Raw genomic sequence first — 18063 nt, forward strand, 5'->3', positions numbered from 1 at the left:
TTTTCTCACTTGTGAAGGTTTTAGTGCATCTTGGGGATTTTAGGAAGAAGAGAGAAGAGAAGTATTCAAGAGGGAGCAAGTAGATCCGGATTTCTTGCTGCATTTCAGTCTTCTTGGAGGTATCAAGCTGGAATCTTTGTTTATTATCTATTATATCTCTTAGAAAGCATGTTATTGTTATTTTGAGCCCTTTCTAGACTTTAGGGTCGAATTAAGAGTTGAGATGACGAATGGACTTCAGATCTAAGCTTTCCAGAGCCTCTTAAGCTCAAGGTTGCCACCTTTATTGAGCCAAGTTTCCATTCCAAGCTTAGATCTCTTCCTTTAGCTTATTTTGGGCTTATAAGCTTCGTATTAGCATATTTGCACGTAAAGTTGGAAACTTTACGTGTAAGACCAGCCCTAGGAGTCCAGATCTATGAATGGAATGCTCTGGATTCGAGCAGAATCGACTGAATAGTAATGGCATGCTAAGGACTCTGCGAGTCGCTCTTCTGACTCGGCGAGTCGAGTCGCGAGTCCCCGATATTTCCCCTTTGAGAGTTTGCGAGTGGAATCAGTGAGTGGGAATTGGACTCAGTGAGTTGAGACGTAGATCTAGTAATGGAGGGACTCGGCGAGTCTGCGCCCTGACTCGGCGAGTCCAAGGCAATCTTCTTGCCTTAAGAACAGACTCGACGAGTTGTTCATACAACTCGGCGAGTCAGTTGAAGATGGACTGGTTATTAGCATCGAAGTGGAACTCGTCGAGCCTATGCTAAACTCGACGAGTAGTAGCGGGCAGAGAATTAGATATGAGAATAGGGACTCGACGAGTTGGCGGCCCAAATCGGCGAGTCAGGTCAACTGAGAGTTGACTTTGGCCAGAAGGTTGACTTTGACCAGGGGTAAAATAGTCATTTTACCCTGAGGGAAGTTATCAGTATCTGATCTAGTGTTTTTGGGATGTGTAGCCGGGGAGTTCTGGAGCATCCGTCAGCCAGCTTCAAATTTAGCACCTCAGCAGCCAGCGTTACGAGGTGAGTTTCTTTCCAGTAGGAACGAGTCTACGGCCACAATGTCGGCGCGTTTAGTTAGCAGTAGTTCCGGACTTCGGTCCGATGCAGTAGTTCGGTGTGCTTGATGTCTTTGTGATTCAAGCATGTCTTTGTGTTATGTGTTCCGGACTTCGGTCTGATGCAGTATGCAGTATATGTGTTTATGCTAGTAATTATGATTATGATATGCTATGTTCAGTTAGTTTCGGACTTCGGTCCGATGCAGTTTCCGGACTTCGTCCGATGCAGAGGGCAAGGCCCTGGTTAGTTCCGCACTTCGGTCCGATGCAGTTTCCAGACTTTGGTCCGATGCAGTTTCCGGACTTCGGTCTGATGCAGAGGGCAAGGCCCTGGTTAGTCCCGGACTTCGGTCCGATGCAGTTTCCGGACTTCGGTCCGATGCAGTGGGCAAGGCCCAGTAGTTGTTTTATATGTTATTGTATGGTATGTGTAGTTTCGGGGAGCTTACTAAGCTTTGTGCTTACAGTTTCAGTTTTTGGTTTCAGGTACTTCCGCTGGTAAGGGGAAGAGCTCGGGTTGATGGCATCGCACATACCACAGCTTCAGTTTTATCCTGGGAGTTTTATTCGGATATTTTGATATGATTGATACAGTATTTGTTTTTACACAGTTACTTGACTTTTGAGTTACTCATTCTATGGTTCTTAGTACGTATGTCATTTGATGATGTGATTTTTGGTAATAATAGAACAAAAAATTTTGGGTCGTAAAATGGGATGTTACAAGTTGGTATCAGAGCCTTGGTTTGAGGATTCAGACACACTTTTGGGTATGACTGGACTCAAACTAAGGAAATGGTAAAAGATTTTCAAAAGAAAAATGTTTTCGAAAGAATTTTTGAAAAAGAAACTTAAAAGAAAAGAGTTTTGAGAAAAGGAAAATGGTGTGGTGCATGCGATCAGCCGAGCTCAAGTAAGTACTCCCAAATTACCCATACAAGTTTATGTTATAATTATCATTTCCAGTTTCAGTAAAACAACATGCTAGAATAGGACTAAGGATCTAGGAGGATGCCTTATGTGCCTGTTATATGTGTTTCAGCTTATTGAGAATTGCATGCTAGCATTGAGTAGACAGCAGTAGGATAGCCTGTTTAGGTTATGCCTGATAGTATGAGCTTAGCATTGTATGCTAGTACAGTTTCTCGTTATGAGGATAGATTTGCTTGAGTAGTTTCTTGTGTCCGAATGCTGCTTGCTTCGTGCTTTGCAGGACTCGGAGTGATGGGAGTTAGCCATTAGGTGAATACGTCACGTCACATGTAATCAGGGTTGAATAATCTCAGAGTGCTGGATTTTGCCCTATTGCGCAGCTCTTGTTTGAGTCTAACCGTTGTAGGGACGAGTCTTATACTCGAAGGATTATCTGAGCCTCGTCACATGTGATGGTATTCAGGTAATGGCTAACTGGCATTACAAGGAGGCCTTCAGCAGTTGAGGACTGGATTGGGTGGAGTCAGAGATTTCCCTAGGGAAAGCCTAGGATGAGAGTAGCAGAGATCAGTAGCAGTAGAAGTGACTTGGTGGAGTCGAGGCAGTGCTTGAGGAAAGTACGGATAGATGTGGAAGGTAGTATGGGCCCGTACTACTGAAAGCAGAGGATCCGTACTTGAATCGAGGAAGGCTGAGATGAGACCAGGAAACTTGTAGTAGTAGCGATCCCTCGATATATATCAGTGTTTCTGACGTTTGTCATGATGTGTTTTCAGAATGGTGGTTTTACTCCCTAGGCCAGCAGTCGCCAGTTCAGGAGCCAGCGAGGGATCAGGATCAGGCTCGGGGGCTGAGCATCTAGATGAGCAGACTAGGGAGTTTCTCTCTTCAGAGATTACTCGCATCATACTCGAGCAGACTCCTGTGATCTTTGGTTCGATCAAGGAGGGTATTTTGGAGCTGATGGACGAGAGGTTGAGCACGTTCCGTGCTGAGGTGGCGACCATGATGGGGTCATGCACACTCACCTTCAGGGAGTTCCGGGCTTGTGGAGCTCCAGACTACCATGCGGCACGGGATCCCATTGCGAGTACCAGGTGGTTGGCGGACGTCGCCAATGCGTTCCGCACCAGCAGATGTCCCGAGGGGGACAAGGTCAGACTAGCATCCTGTCTTCTGAAGGACAGGGCACGAAATTGGTGGGAGGAGATCGGGCATGTCATCGGGGATGACATAGCGCTTGATGCGATGACTTGGGCTGATTTTACTACCAGGTTCAGAGCCGAGTTTGCACCGGTTATCGAGGTGCAGCAGTTAGCCAGGGAGTTTCAGGATCTCACCCAGACTACAGAGACAGTGGCGAAGATTACCGCCAAGTTCAGGGAGAGGGCTCTTCTTGTTCCTCAATATGCAGCTGATGAGGAAATGAAGAAGGCCCGTTATCATGAGATGTTGCGGAGTGATATCTGCCAGTTTGTGAGCTGGTCCAGCTGTAAAACGCTGGATGATATGATTGCGAGGGCTCGAGAGAGGGAGATAGACCTGGAGATGGAGAGGAAGAGGAAGCCAGAGGTGGCTTCAGGTACAGGGAGTTCGGGCAAAAAGCCCAAGGTATCAGATCACAGATCTAGAGGACAACAGAGCCACAGTCGGTGTGGCAAGTGTGGTAGATTGCACGATGGGGCGTGCAAGGCAGGTAGTGCCGGTTGTTATAAGTGGTGTCGGACTGGACATATGAGCAAGGATTGTACAACTACCACCACCACCACAACATCTGATCTGATTTGCTTCCATTGCAATCAGAGGGGACATAAAAAGTCCCAGTGTCCGAGCTTGGCAGCGGCAGGGAAGGTGTCAGCACCTGCCCCTGCAACATTGAGGATTACAGACGGCCGTCAGGGCCGGAGTGAGGCGCCAGTGGCGAAGAGTAGAGCTTTTCAGATGACAGCAGAGGAGGCGCGAGCGACTCCTGATGTGGTGACGGGTATGTATCTTCCTTTCATCTCTTTATTGATATTAATTGTTTCTTATGATTGTATGTTTGTATATATAGGGTCGTTCCCAGTGAACGGCATTTCAGCTACAGTATTGTTTGATTCGGGGGCTACCCGATCATTTGTTTCGCTTGTGCTTAGCAAGAGGTTTAGCAGAGCTCCAGGGGAGCTGGATTGTCCACTCGAGGTGGAAATAGCGGACGACAGGACCGTCAGGGTCGCGAGAGTGCATAAGGGGTGTTCGCTTCGGTTATTCGATGAGCAGTTTTCAGTAGACTTGGTTCCTATTCCTCTGCGAGGGAACAAGGTTATAGTGGGTATGGATTGGCTGAGCCCCAATGGGGCAGTGATTGATTGTGAGCTGCAGTTAGTGAGGGTTCGCACTCCCAGTGGGGGAGAGTTAGTGATTCAAGGCGAGAGGCCACAACGCGGACCGGTTCTCTGTTCAGCAGCGAGAGCGAGGCGCTACTTCCAGCAGGGTTGCGCGGGGTATATTGCCTATGTTTTAGATGCCCGAGAGAAGGGCAAGGCGACAGTCGACGATGTTTCGGTAGTGCGAGACTACCCGGATGTATTTCCAGAGGATTTGCCTGGAGTACCTCCTGAGAGACAGGTTGAGTTCAGGATTGACCTGGTTCCTGGTGCGGCTCCGATAGCCAAGGCACCATATCGGTTGGCTCCTCCAGAAATGCAGGAGTTGTCTACGCAGCTGCAGGAGCTGCTAGAGAAGGGTTTTATCATGCCGAGTAGTTCACCATGGGGAGCCCCGATCCTGTTCGTAAGGAAGAAGGATGGGTCGCACCGTATGTGCATAGATTACCGGGAGCTGAACAAGGTAACGGTGAAGAACCGTTACCCACTTCCGAGGATAGATGATTTGTTTGACCAACTTCAGGGAGCATCTTGGTTCTCCAAGATTGATCTACGGTCAGGATATCACCAGATGCGGGTCAGGGATGAGGATGTGCAGAAGACCGCTTTTAGGACCCGCTATGGTTATTATGAGTTTGTGGTGATGCCGTTCGGGCTCACCAACGCTCCAGCCGCGTTCATGGACCTCATGAACCGCGTATGCAGACCAATGCTGGATCGGTCAGTGATAGTGTTCATTGATGACATCTTGGTTTATTACAAGACTCTGGAGCAGCATGAGGAGCACCTGAGAGAGGTGCTAGAGACACTGAGGAGGGAGAGACTGTTCGCGAAGTTCTCTAAGTGCAAGTTCTGGTTGGGCGAGGTGCAGTTCCTTGGTCACCTCATCAACCAGAAGGGTATACTAGTAGATCCGGCCAAGATAGAGGCTGTGATGCAGTGGGAGGTCCCGATGTCTCCATCTGAGATTCGGAGCTTCCTAGGATTGGCAGGGTATTATAGGAGATTCATCCAGGATTTCTCCAAGATAGCAGTTCCGCTCACTCGACTGACTAGGAAGTCGATGGTGTTTCGCTGGGGGCCTGAGCAACAGGCAGCATTTGAGACCCTCAGACAACGTTTGTGTGAGGCGCCGATTCTTACCCTGCCAGAGGGAGTGGATGACTTTGTAGTCTATTGTGATGCTTCGATCACAGGGATGGGAGCAGTGTTGATGCAGCAAGGGCATGTAATAGCTTATGCCTCTAGACAGTTGAAGCCTCACGAGGCTAACTATCCGACACACGATTTAGAGCTGGGGGCGGTGGTGTTCGCCCTCAAGATTTGGAGACACTACCTCTATGGGGTCCGCTGTACCATTTACACGGATCACAAGAGTCTGAGGTACCTCATGGACCAGCCGAATCTAAACATGAGGCAGCATCGATGGTTAGATGTGGTAAAGGACTATGATTGTGAGATCCTTTATCATCCAGGTAAGGCCAACGTAGTGGCCGACGCCCTGAGCCGCAAGGCGGTAGCAGCCCCGATCAGGGATGTTTGTTTGAGGATGACTGTGATTACTCCATTGTTGGAGCAGATCAGAGAGGCACAGGTTGAGGGCCTGAAGGAGGAGAGACAGAAGTGTGAGAGGATTGTGGGCCGAGTAGCTTCCTTTGACTATGACAGTCGAGGATTGTTGACCCTTCATGGGAGAGTTTGGGTACCGTACTGGGGAGGAGTACGACAGGTACTGATGGATGAGGCCCACAAGTCTCGGTTCTCCATCCATCCAGGGGCGACGAAGATGTATAGAAATCTTCGACCCGATTATTGGTGGCCCTGCATGAAGCGGGACGTAGCTTGGTACGTGGAGAGATGCCTGACCTGCAGGAAGGTTAATGCGGAGCATCAGAGACCCCACGGCAAGATGCAGCCGTTAGACATTCACGTGTGGAAATGGGAGGATATCACCATGGACTTCATCACTAAGCTTCCCAGGACCGCACGTGGAGTTGATTCGATTTGGGTCATAGTGGATCGGCTGACCAAGAGCGCGCATTTCATACCGATTCAGGAGAGTATATCGGCCGAGAAGCTAGCTGATATTTATGTGCGTGAGGTAGTGGCACGGCATGGAGTGCCTGTCTCGGTGGTGTCAGACCGAGATGCCCGGTTTACTTCCCGATTTTGGAAGCGGTTTCATGACGAGATGGGTACTCGTCTCCATTTCAGCACCGCTTTCCACCCTCAGACGGATGGACAGAGCGAGAGAACGATTCAGACTCTCGAGGACATGCTTGGGGCATGTGTACTAGATTTCGGTGGCAGTTGGGATACGTATCTTCCGTTAGCGGAATTTTCGTATAACAACAGCTATCATTCCAGTATAGACCGACCTCCCTTCGAGATGCTCTACGGGAGGAAGTGCAGGACCCCAATCTGTTGGGGTGAGGTCGGTCAGCGAGTTATGGGGAGTACAGAGGTGGTGCTCAAGACCACAGAGTTGATCCAGCAGGTCCGTAGCAGACTGCAGACTGCGCAGAGTCGGCAGAAGAGTTACGCCGACAGGAGGCGTTCGGATTTGGAGTCTCAGGTGGGCGATATGGTTGTTCTGAAGGTATCACCCTGGAAGGGTGTTATCAGGTTCCGAAAGAGGGGCACGTTGGGCCCCAGGTTCATTGGTTCGTTTAGGGTTTTGGCCCGGGTGGGTCGGGTTGCTTATCGGTTGGATCTTCCACCAGAGCTTAGCCAGATCCACAACATTTTCCATGTTTCTCAGTTGAGGAAGTGTTTGGCGGACGAGTCAGCAGTGGTACCCTTGGAGGATATTCAGGTTGATAGCAGCCTGAATTATATCGAGAGGCCAGTTGCGATCATAGATCGGAAGACGAAGACCTTGAGAAACAAGGTGGTTCAGTTAGTAAAGGTGCAGTGGCAGCACCGGAAGGGTTCAGAGTGAACGTGGGAGGCCGAGGAGGAAATGAGGGAGCATTACCCTGAGATATTTTTAGATTCAGCAGCAGCAGACTTCGAGGACGAAGTCTAAGATAAGTGGGGGAGAGTTGTAACGCCCCATTTCTGGTATGTGATTTAATTAAAGTAATTTTCATTTCTTAAGGGGTACTCGACGAGTCAGTAGCCCGACTCGTCGAGTAGAGACGGGTTTTGCCCGCGATTTAAGTTGGCGACTCGACGAGTCCATACTCTCGGACTCGGCGAGTCCACCAGTCTGGATGAAACCCTAATTTCAGGGGGTTTCACCCTATTTAAACACCTTATGTGCCCCAAGACCAGCCTCCCTCACCCACAAAGAGTCCCATACGAAACCCTAGCCGTCCTTTAGCATTTTTGGAGCATTTTCTCACTTGTGAAGGTTTTAGTGCATCTTGGGGATTTTGGGAAGAAGAGAGAAGAGAAGTATTCAAGAGGGAGCAAGTAGATCCGGATTTCTTGCTGCATTTCAGTCTTCTTGGAGGTATCAAGCTGGAATCTTTGTTTATTATCTATTATATCTCTTAAAAAGCATGTTATTGTTATTTTGAGCCCTTTCTAGACTTTAGGGTCGAATTAAGAGTTGAGATGACGAATGGACTTCAGATCTAAGCTTTCCAGAGCCTCTTAAGCTCAAGGTTGCCACCTTTATTGAGCCAAGTTTCCATTCCAAGCTTAGATCTCTTCCTTTAGCTTATTTTGGGCTTATAAGCTTCGTATTAGCATATTTGCACGTAAAGTTGGAAACTTTACGTGTAAGACCAGCCCTAGGAGTCCAGATCTATGAATGGAATGCTCTGGATTCGAGCAGAATCGACTGAATAGTAATGGCATGCTAAGGACTCTGCGAGTCGCTCTTCTGACTCGGCGAGTCGAGTCGCGAGTCCCCGATATTTCCCTTTTGAGAGTTTGCGAGTGGAATCAGTGAGTGGGAATTGGACTCAGTGAGTTGAGACGTAGATCTAGTAATGGAGGGACTCGGCGAGTCTGCGCCCTGACTCGGCGAGTCCAAGGCAATCTTCTTGCCTTAAGAACAGACTCGACGAGTTGTTCATACAACTCGGCGAGTCAGTTGAAGATGAACTGGTTATTAGCATCGAAGTGGAACTCGTCGATCCTATGCTAAACTCGACGAGTAGTAGCGGGCAGAGAATTAGATATGAGAACAGGGACTCGACGAGTTGGCGGCCCAAATCGGCGGGTCAGGTCAACTGAGAGTTGACTTTGACCAGGGGTAAAATAGTCATTTTACCCTGAGGGAAGTTATCAGTATCTGATCTAGTGTTTTTGGGATGTGTAGCCGGGGAGTTCCGGAGCATCAGTCAGCCAGCTTCAGATTTAGCACCTCAGCAGCCAGCGTTACGAGGTGAGTTTCTTTCCAGTAGGAACGGGTCTACGGCCACAATGTCGGCGCGTTTAGTTAGCAGTAGTTCCGGACTTCGGTCCGATGCAGTAGTTCGGTGTGCTTGATGTCTTTGTGATTCAAGCATGTCTTTGTGTTATGTGTTCCGGACTTCGGTCTGATGTAGTATGCAGTATATGTGTTTATGCTAGTAATTATGATTATGATATGCTATGTTCAGTCAGTTCCGGACTTCGGTCCGATGCAGAGGGCAAGGCCCTGGTTAGTTCCGGACTTCGGTCCGATGCAGTTTCCGGACTTCGTCCGATGCAGAGGGCAAGGCCCTGGTTAGTTCCGCACTTCGGTCCGATGCAGTTTCCGGACTTTGGTCCGATGCAGTTTCCGGACTTCGGTCCGATGCAGAGGGCAAGGCCCTGGTTAGTCCCGGACTTCGGTCCGATGCAGTTTCCGGACTTCGGTCCGATGCAGTGGGCAAGGCCCAGTAGTTGTTTTATATGTTATTGTATGGTATGTGTAGTTTGGGGGAGCTCACTAAGCTTTGTGCTTACAGTTTCAGTTTTTGGTTTCAGGTACTTCCGCTGGTAAGGGGAAGAGCTCGGGTTGATGGCATCGCACATACCACGGCTTCAGTTTTATCCTGGGAGTTTTGTTCGGATATTTTGATATGATTGATACAGTATTTGTTTTTACACAGTTACTTGACTTTTGAGTTACTCATTCTATGGTTCTTAGTACGTATGTCATTTGATGATGTGATTTTTGGTAATAATAGAACAAAAATTTTTGGGTCGTAAAATGGGATGTTACAGGTTTCAGATTGACGGTGAGAGGGATAATCGGAAAGGACAACTGTGACGATGCTCTTTCAGATCTTCACGGGGATGCTAGGCAGCTAATGAAGGCCATCGGACGGAGATACATTGACGATGTCCATGAGCGGCGGTAACATCGATTAGATATCCAAAAAACCCCACCTTGGAAACATCCATGGAGTCGATTTTCAGAAACTCACCCCTCGTTAATTTTCAGAAATTTTCCGAAACATCCATGAAGTCAATTTCCTGGGTTTTCATCATTGCTTTATGGGTTTTTGAGAGGCGATGATGGAATCATGGAGATTAGATCCAGGAACACCTGAATCTGGTATGCACAAACCCATCTTGATTAAGAAGGAAGAGATGAAGAAGATGAACTGTTCTTGGGTAAAAAGAAAAAAAAATGTGGGGGAATAGGGAGGAGAGAGAGAGAGAGAGAGAGGTATTTTATTTTTGTTTTATTTTTAATTTATTTTTGTTTTATTTTTAATTGTTTTAATTATTGTAATAAAAAAAATGGAAAATAAAATAATAAGGGCAAATCCGTCATTATAAAAAAGTTCATAGGAAATTGGACTAAACTCGCAACAAAACGAAACTATTGGACCATCCTTACGAGCCAAACCCATTTTGGACCAAAGTTGCTAGTTTTGACATACCACAGGGACCATTCTTGCAATTTTGTCTAATTTTTAACTAAATTAAGTAACATTTGTTTTTCTCTCCAAATTTAGCGGCATCAATTTGAGATTTAAAAATATAAATAAATAAAATAATAATAATAATAATAATAATAATAATAAAATCCATTTTTCTTTCTTCATTAAACCTAACTTAAAGTCACAAAGTCCTTAAAACAAGAAATTTCTAGGGTTCCAGCATCTCAATCATCATCTTTATCCATTATCCGGGAGAAAAAGCATTAATTCTAGAGTTTGCAGGCTTGTAAGAAGAAAAATGAGCTGGCGAAGAGTAGCAAAGTCCCTACAGGCTTTCTCTGCTCATACTTTACTCTTCTGCTTTACCCTCTTGCTCGTTCTCAAATTGGATCACCTTATCTTCTCCTCTTGGTGGTCAGTTTTACTTTTCCTTTGCTTTAATTTCGATTACTTCAAAAATTATTATATGGATACAGTCCTACTGCATGTTTATAGGTTTTCTGTTCATGATTTTTATTTTATGAAGTCAAAACATATTTTTTTGGGGGTGTCAAGTTACACCATCTTTTGAGGGGGGGAAACGAAGCTATACTTTGACTTTCGATGTCTTACAAGTTACTTTAAGATTTCGAAATTGACATGTAGTATAAATTCTGAGAGATAATTTTGTGACAATATCACCATTGTAGTAATAATTGCAAATAGAATAAACATGGTGTTAACTCTACTACAAATTCTTTTTGATTTTGCATTTGTAAAGTTCTAGATTTGACATAAAACAGAAGTATGGCCCTTTTTGTGGAACGGAAGGAGTATCTTCTTTCCAATGGTTTATAAAGTTTGAAACAGGGAACTGATTCTTGAATAGATGGTCTTTCCAATCTTTTATCAAGTCTACATCAATTGAAAGTAGTCGATATAATCAACAAAAGTGTTTGATTCTTGTCATATAATGGGGACTTTTTCAAACAGGGCTATGTTAACATGCCACATGTGATGTTACCATTTATTTTACAACACGTTTTTCTTTATTATGCAGGGTTGTCTTTTTCCCACTTTTCATATTTCATGTAGTTGTTGCCAGAGGAAGATTCTCTTTACCTGCACCTTCAGCTCCCCATGATCATCATGTATGAATTATGATCTGCTTTTCTACTTTTTGTTCTATTTTTTTTAAATTTATAGAGGATTATAATATAATTAATAGACTTGTTTGGTGTATAATATATTAGAATATAGACCAGTTTTACAATATGCATTATGCAATCCTACTCTCTGTTTATGCAGTGGGCACCATGTCATGCAATTGTTGGCATGCCTTTGCTTGTTGCATTTGAACTTCTTCTTTGTGTCTTTCTGGAGAGTGTCTATGGTACTGAAACCTATTTACTTCATTTTCATATGCTTTTGAGCTTTGTGAATCAATCTTTTGCTTACATTATCTGATATCTAAATTGTCATCTAATGAAACTCTCATTGTTATTGAAAAAAGGTTTGGAGTTTGTTTAGTAGTATCATATTATCATTGTAGTTGCTGTAAGCAAATCTGATAAACAAATGGTGTCTTTCATCCTTTGTTTATATTATATTTATATGTTGTTTAAGGTTCTTAGAGGTTGTTGATTTTTTTTTTTTTTTTTTTTTTGTAGTTATGAAAGTTCCTGCTGTTAACTTGAAGATGGTCTTTCTTCCCTTGTTGGCATTTGAAATAGCAATTCTTATTGATAATATCAGGTGCTTTTCTTTTTTGGATTTTGTTGGTGATTATCTACAATTCTTGATGTCATTTCCATGTCCTTTTAGACTAATCTTATATTTAACTCCCAAAATCTTTTATGTACAGAATGTGCAAAGCTTTACTACCAGGTGATGAGGAAAATTTGAGTGATGATGCAATATGGGAGACACTTCCTGTAAGTTTATTTTCTATGATAATTACAAAAATAATTGTCAAATGTCCATTCAATCTTTTGTCCTGTTTAAAACAATATTATCAAAATAATAATCTAAGCAACAAGAAAACATCAACTATACATTGTTGTTATGATGAAATTCTACATGAATCTTGCTTAAATTGATTACAAAACTACTACTAAACCCCCATTCGATTTTTATTTTTTTTCAGCATTTTTGGGTTTCTATCTCCATGATCTTCTTCATAGCTGCTACCTTATTCACCCTTCTGAAGCTATCTGGTAATATTCCACTCAAATTACTATCTTTTATCTAATATAAATATATAATTTGTTTTATCATTGATGTTAAAAAAAAGAAAATGATTCCCTCTTTAACAATCTTGACATCATATCTGTTTCTAATTACTTCAATTTAGCAGGTGATATAGGCGCTTTAGGTTGGTGGGACTTGTTCATAAATTTTGGGTATTTTCCCCTTCATGTACACAAAAATTCCATTTTTTTTTTTAATTTTTTAATTTCTAACTTTTTGCAGTTTGTGGTATACAGAATTGCAGAGTGCTTTGCATTTCTTGTTTGCACAAAGTGGTCTAATCCTGCGATTCACAGAGATTCCCAAACACCTGAAGCCAGTTATCCATCGACATCTGTCAGATATCTGAACTGGAATAATGGCTTACTGGTCTCCTCAGATGGTATTTCTGAAGATAGAATGTGTGGTCTTCAAGACATAGGTGGTCATATTACCAAAATACCCATCATTGTCTTTCAAATCCTGCTTTGTATGCACTTGGAGGTATATTAAATTCTGTCATCTTCTACCTCTTTTTAGGCTTCATTTTTTACACACAACACAACCGAACAACCTTTCTAGGGCATTTTTCAATGATAAGCTTGAAAGGGCATTTACGTCTTTTTCCCAAAAGATTGTAACTTTTGTTCTGTTGAGTGTTGACATCAGTCCCAGTCTAATGCATGTCAAATACAGTAAAAAGCAAGTAATGTTTAACTTTTTAAAAGTAATTTGAATTTACATATTGGTCCCTTTGAGTTTCAGAGAAAACCTTTTGCTGCTAGTTTTATCCCTCTTTGGGTAGTCTTCTCTCCTTTACTTGTACTTCAAGGAGCAGGAGTTCTTTTTTCAGCATCAAGATTGGTGGAGAAAATTGTCATTTTACTACGTGCGGGGTCCAGTACAGGAAGATATTTTATTTTTTCTGCAAGAGCACGTGACTGCTTTGGGTATTTGTACCATGGTTCTAGGTAAAAACCAAGTGAACATAAAAAGATTTAATGAAAAATGTCCAAAAACCAAAACCTTAAATTATTCACCATGTTTTTTTAATGCTTAGGTTGCTTGGTTGGTGGTCTATTGATAAAGAAAGTCAAGAAGAACAGGCACGACTTTACCACGATGGAGCATCGGGGTAAGTCCTGTTCTTTTTTTTTTTTTTTTTTTTACTTAAAAATTTAATGATTATGTGAAATAAGTATTACTTTATTGATTACTTTTACTTTTTTTAGTACATACATGGTCAGCGTACTGTGTACTTTCAAAAAAAAGTGTCATTAGGTATACTTTTTTATTTATGTGGGACAAATCAGAAAATATGTTGCTATTTTATACCCTTATCACAAAACTAATATATATTATTTTTGGATTTATTTAATGTTTTTGTTTTGTTATCTGTGAAGTTATAATACTTTTTGTGGATATCCACCTGAAGTAGTAAAGAAAATGCCCAAGAAGGATCTTGCTGAGGAGGTAAGCACCAAACATTAATCTTTAGTTTATAATTTATACACATGAATATTGTAATTCATGGTTAAAAAATTTAATCTTTTTTTAGGTTTGGAGACTTCAGGCTGCTCTTGGTGAGCAAACTGAAATCAAGAAAATCAGCCAGCAGGAATATGAAACACTTCAAAATGTATAAATTATAAATCTTTATCTCCTTTTTTTTCTTTTAAGTAATTTATGATATGATTAATTTGAACACATTGTGGCAGGAAAAAATTCTGTGTAGGGTTTGCTTTGAAAGAGAGATAAGCATAGTACTCCTCCCTTGTCGCCATTGGGTTCTTTGCAGGTACCCCTAGTGAGGATGAGGGCATTTTTGTCTTTTTGTACATACAACCTGTTATGTTATGTTATGTGTTTTGATTTCTTTTGACTTTTGTGTGTGCAGTGTGTGCTCTGAAAAGTGTAAAAAGTGTCCTATTTGTCGTGTTAATATTGAGGAGCGATTACCTGTATGTGATGTATAGCTTTTAGTAGTTGTGAAGTTGCAAAGAAGAAACTCGAGTGGGGATGCAATTTTTTTTTTTTTTTTTGCAAGTTCCTTGTAACATTATAGTACATTTTGCATTATTTTGGTTGGCAAAATGTAAATGTAAAAAAAATACAAATAGTTGTATAAAGTTATTATAACAGTGTATATGATACTGATTTTGATTTGTGTTTACAAGATTCTTCTGTATTTTTGGCTTTTTGCCTTGTAAATTCATTCTAGGTTTAGTTTCTTGGGGTTGGAGGGTGGTTTGTTTAATTTTGCTAGACTTGAGGATAATTTGGTAATTAGCTGTTTTGTAGAGACTTGGTGATTTGGTTATAAGGATAAATGTAACTTTTTGGTAAATGACCTGGTGGTTATTGATGAATTATAATAATTCTACGAATAACAGTGTTTTGGATTGTGGGCAACTGAAGCTATTTTCAAAGGCTTCTGTCAAAAAAAACGTATCCCGTTTGACTAATATCTCCTTCGTGTAAAACATGAGTCCACCATCAAACATATGGCTTATATCTCCTTCATATAAAACACAGATAAAAAAATAATTAAGTAATTAAGTAAATTAAAAAGGAAGTGGTTTGTGGTTAAAGACTAAACAAAATAATATAAAAGTATTAAATGTGTGAATGATAGGAATATATTAATAATAATAGACATCAGATTTCGAATCATCAACTAAATCTTATGTTTATCCTTAGTTTATTTGGTATGTATAGTTCTTTTAGTTGCCTGGTGTATATCTATTGACGGAAGCTTACCAAATCGTAACTCGATTACTCGAAGATAAGACTAACTCATAGCTTCAAAAACATTGCTCATAAGTCATAACCTTCATCATTACTTCTTCTTGCTCATAACAACGCTCCCTTAGTCTGATAAACACCTTAAACAAGCAATCCCAAACACCATCCCTTTTTTTTTTTTGCCGAATTTTTTGGCCTCCTATGATGAGATTGCACCACACTTCCTCAGTCCATTTTTAAAAGGATCAATCGTTGGAAAAATTAATATATAATTTGAATAACTCATATAAAACCATTTGTTGGATGCATTTGTTGTATCGTATGCAAGCATCAAAAAAACCATTTATATTTCCCAACCCAACTACACGCTCGTTCTCGAACCTGAACCCGGAATCCTACCCCAACCCCCTACATAAGGATAAAGGAAAAAATAAAGTTTCATTCTCATGTTTATCTGGATCCAATATCAAAGAACAAATAGATCGGGCGACAGATAAAATTGGACTTATTTTATTCAAGTTTTATACAATATCTGGATTTGAAAATTGAAAAAAAAAAAAAAAAAAACGTACATGAAGGAAAAAGCATACGAGGAAAAAACTAAAGTCTAAAGATTTACAGTTATCAATGATGAACATCGATCATCTATCATCTATCAAGATCCTTCAAACGGCTTTAGCATTAAAGGAAAAAATAGCAAAAAAGTATAATATGTTTTAGTCTTGTTTTAACTATTATTATGCAATTTTTTTTAATTTAATTAATGAAAATTTCCTATTTTTATTAATCTCGTACTTGTTTTTAAATATAATTTAAATTTCTACTAATCTTGAATTTTATTTAGTAAATTAAATTTTATATTTATATTAAAAATAAAAAATAAAAAGTGAAGGAAAGTAATGGTTCACAATTTCTTAGGTGACATTAATAAGCATTTTGTATTTTTGTAATGGAGTAAATTACACGAATGGTCCCTATGGTTTGGGGTAATTTGCACGTTTGGTCCTTAACTTATTTTTTTAATTCAGAAGGTCCATACTGTTTGTTTTTGTTACGCAATTGGTCATTATTGTTTGTTTTTGTTACGCGTTTGGTCCATGTCTTACCTAAAAATACTATTGTTTAAATAGGGAAAAATTATGGGGTATGTAAGATAAGGTGAGGGGGTTGGGTTGGGGTGTGTTTATTTAAATAAATTAAAAAATAAGGGAAAAATAGTCTGTTTAGGTAAGACATGGACCAAGCGCGTAACAAAAACAAACAGTAGGGATTTTCCAAGTTAAAAAAATAAGTTAGGTACCAAACATGCAAATTACCCTAAACCATAGGGACCATTCGTGTAATTTACTCTTTTGTAATGCTTTGATGGAAAAAAATAAATAAATAATCCTTATTCACCCTAAAAAAACCAATTAACCTTTTTTTGTCACTCCTTTACCCCTGAAAACTATATGGAACGTAACCTCGTTTTTTTCCATAACCAGCCAATCATATACCAATTTATCTTTTTTGTTTTTGTCATTTTATATATATTTGTAAAATTTATCAAACACTACAATATCTTTATAGATTTATTGTGTTTTAGTATTTCCATAATGTAATTCAAATATTTTTTTTTAAATTTTAGTTTCATTTTGATATCATATAAGTTAATAAACGTTTTATAAATAAATAAATATAAAAAAAAAAAAAAAAAAACATGAGCTGTTTCACATGAATCACGGATAAGTTTGCGGTGGTGTAAGGGTTTTACGCCGTGCACAGCCTTGAAATCTCAGGCTCTTACATTTCGTTACGATTTTTCATCAACTTATAACCATTTGTGGGTGCCCTTACCATTTCCATTTTCTGAAAATTACAGGAAAAGTGGGTTGAAAGATTGCGCAAGTAGGAAGAAGAAACTGAACCTAATTAATTAAATAATGAACTCGAAGAAACCCTATATTGTATTAATGTTGGTTCCACACTTTTGCTGATTTATCCAAGTTTAGGGTGGGTTTGTTTTGAGACAAGATTTATATACACTAGAGTTAGTCAATAACAACTGTTTCTTTTATACACGTTCCAACATCCCATTTGCCTTTTGGTCGTTTAATTATTTTGCCTTGTTGTAATCTTAGTGCTGTTAATGGGGCTACTCTCTCTCCCCACTTATCTGTAATTCCTGGAATCATACCACTCATCTTCCATGAACCCTTGAATCCCATGGTCCAGAAGTATGCAATTATTGTGACTAACTATTAGGGAATGGCCCTATCAGGCATGGCTTCTGTTCTGGAAACCATATTAAAATTACTTTAAATAGACAATCGTGTTATCTTGGGGACATTTTGCATCCTTTTGGTCCCATGCTAGTGACTGACTCTTCTTCACAGCCAATTTGAGGGCCACATATACACCCCAAAGTCCCCTATATTTAAAGATACTTCAAGCATATGATAGATTCATTCACCAGCAAACATTCAAGAAACACTTAGGCCATGGGAAATAGGAGCAAGAGAAAGATGGCATGTAAAGGATTAGGAAGGTGTCTAAGAGACCGAAAGGCTAAACTTTACATCATGAGAAGATGTATTTTGATGCTTCTTTGTTGGCAGGAGTCTTGAAGAAAAGAGAAGGCTCATCTTTTTCTTTTTCTTTTTTGTAAATGGGGAAATGCAACATTGAGGAGATTGAAGTCGGAATTTTTTATGTTTTGGGATCAGAATAGTGTAGGAGCAATTATGTCTAATATGTTATACCAATATCTAGAATGTGTATCATTGCAATAGTGGAAGTTGGATGCATTCATCTATTTAATCGTTGTTGCTTTTTATTTATTTTATATTAGTTTATAACCCGTGGGAATCACGGTTACAAAGTTAATAGGTTGACAAGTGACATGCATTAATTAGGAGACATAATAGGGTGACACATGGCAAACAAAGAATAAAATATGCATTAA

General features: G+C 40.7%; 1 protein-coding gene across 2 annotated transcripts; it reads left to right on the forward strand.

Annotated features, from left to right (window-relative positions):
• The first annotated feature begins 10357 nt into the window (after positions 1-10357).
• Positions 10358-14550, forward strand: LOC145161983 (uncharacterized). Of its 2 annotated transcripts, none has more exons than XM_079081382.1 (14): positions 10358-10580; positions 11206-11296; positions 11454-11538; positions 11816-11900; positions 12010-12079; positions 12292-12361; positions 12499-12547; positions 12632-12878; positions 13140-13345; positions 13435-13509; positions 13778-13847; positions 13933-14013; positions 14093-14172; positions 14272-14550. In XM_079081382.1, the coding sequence occupies exons 1-14, from the start codon at positions 10465-10467 to the stop codon at positions 14348-14350; spliced, it is 1404 nt and encodes a 467-aa protein (XP_078937508.1). In that variant the 5' UTR covers positions 10358-10464; the 3' UTR covers positions 14351-14550. The 2 variants fall into 2 exon arrangements, with proteins under 2 accessions (XP_078937508.1, XP_078937516.1); XM_079081390.1 differs by having other exon boundaries at positions 12502-12547.
• The last annotated feature ends 3513 nt before the right edge of the window (positions 14551-18063 follow it).

Source organism: Lactuca virosa, chromosome 1, assembly GCF_052849685.1.
Source record: "Lactuca virosa cultivar CGN04683 chromosome 1, Lactuca_virosa_CGN04683_v6, whole genome shotgun sequence".
Classification (NCBI taxonomy): Eukaryota; Viridiplantae; Streptophyta; class Magnoliopsida; order Asterales; family Asteraceae; genus Lactuca; species Lactuca virosa.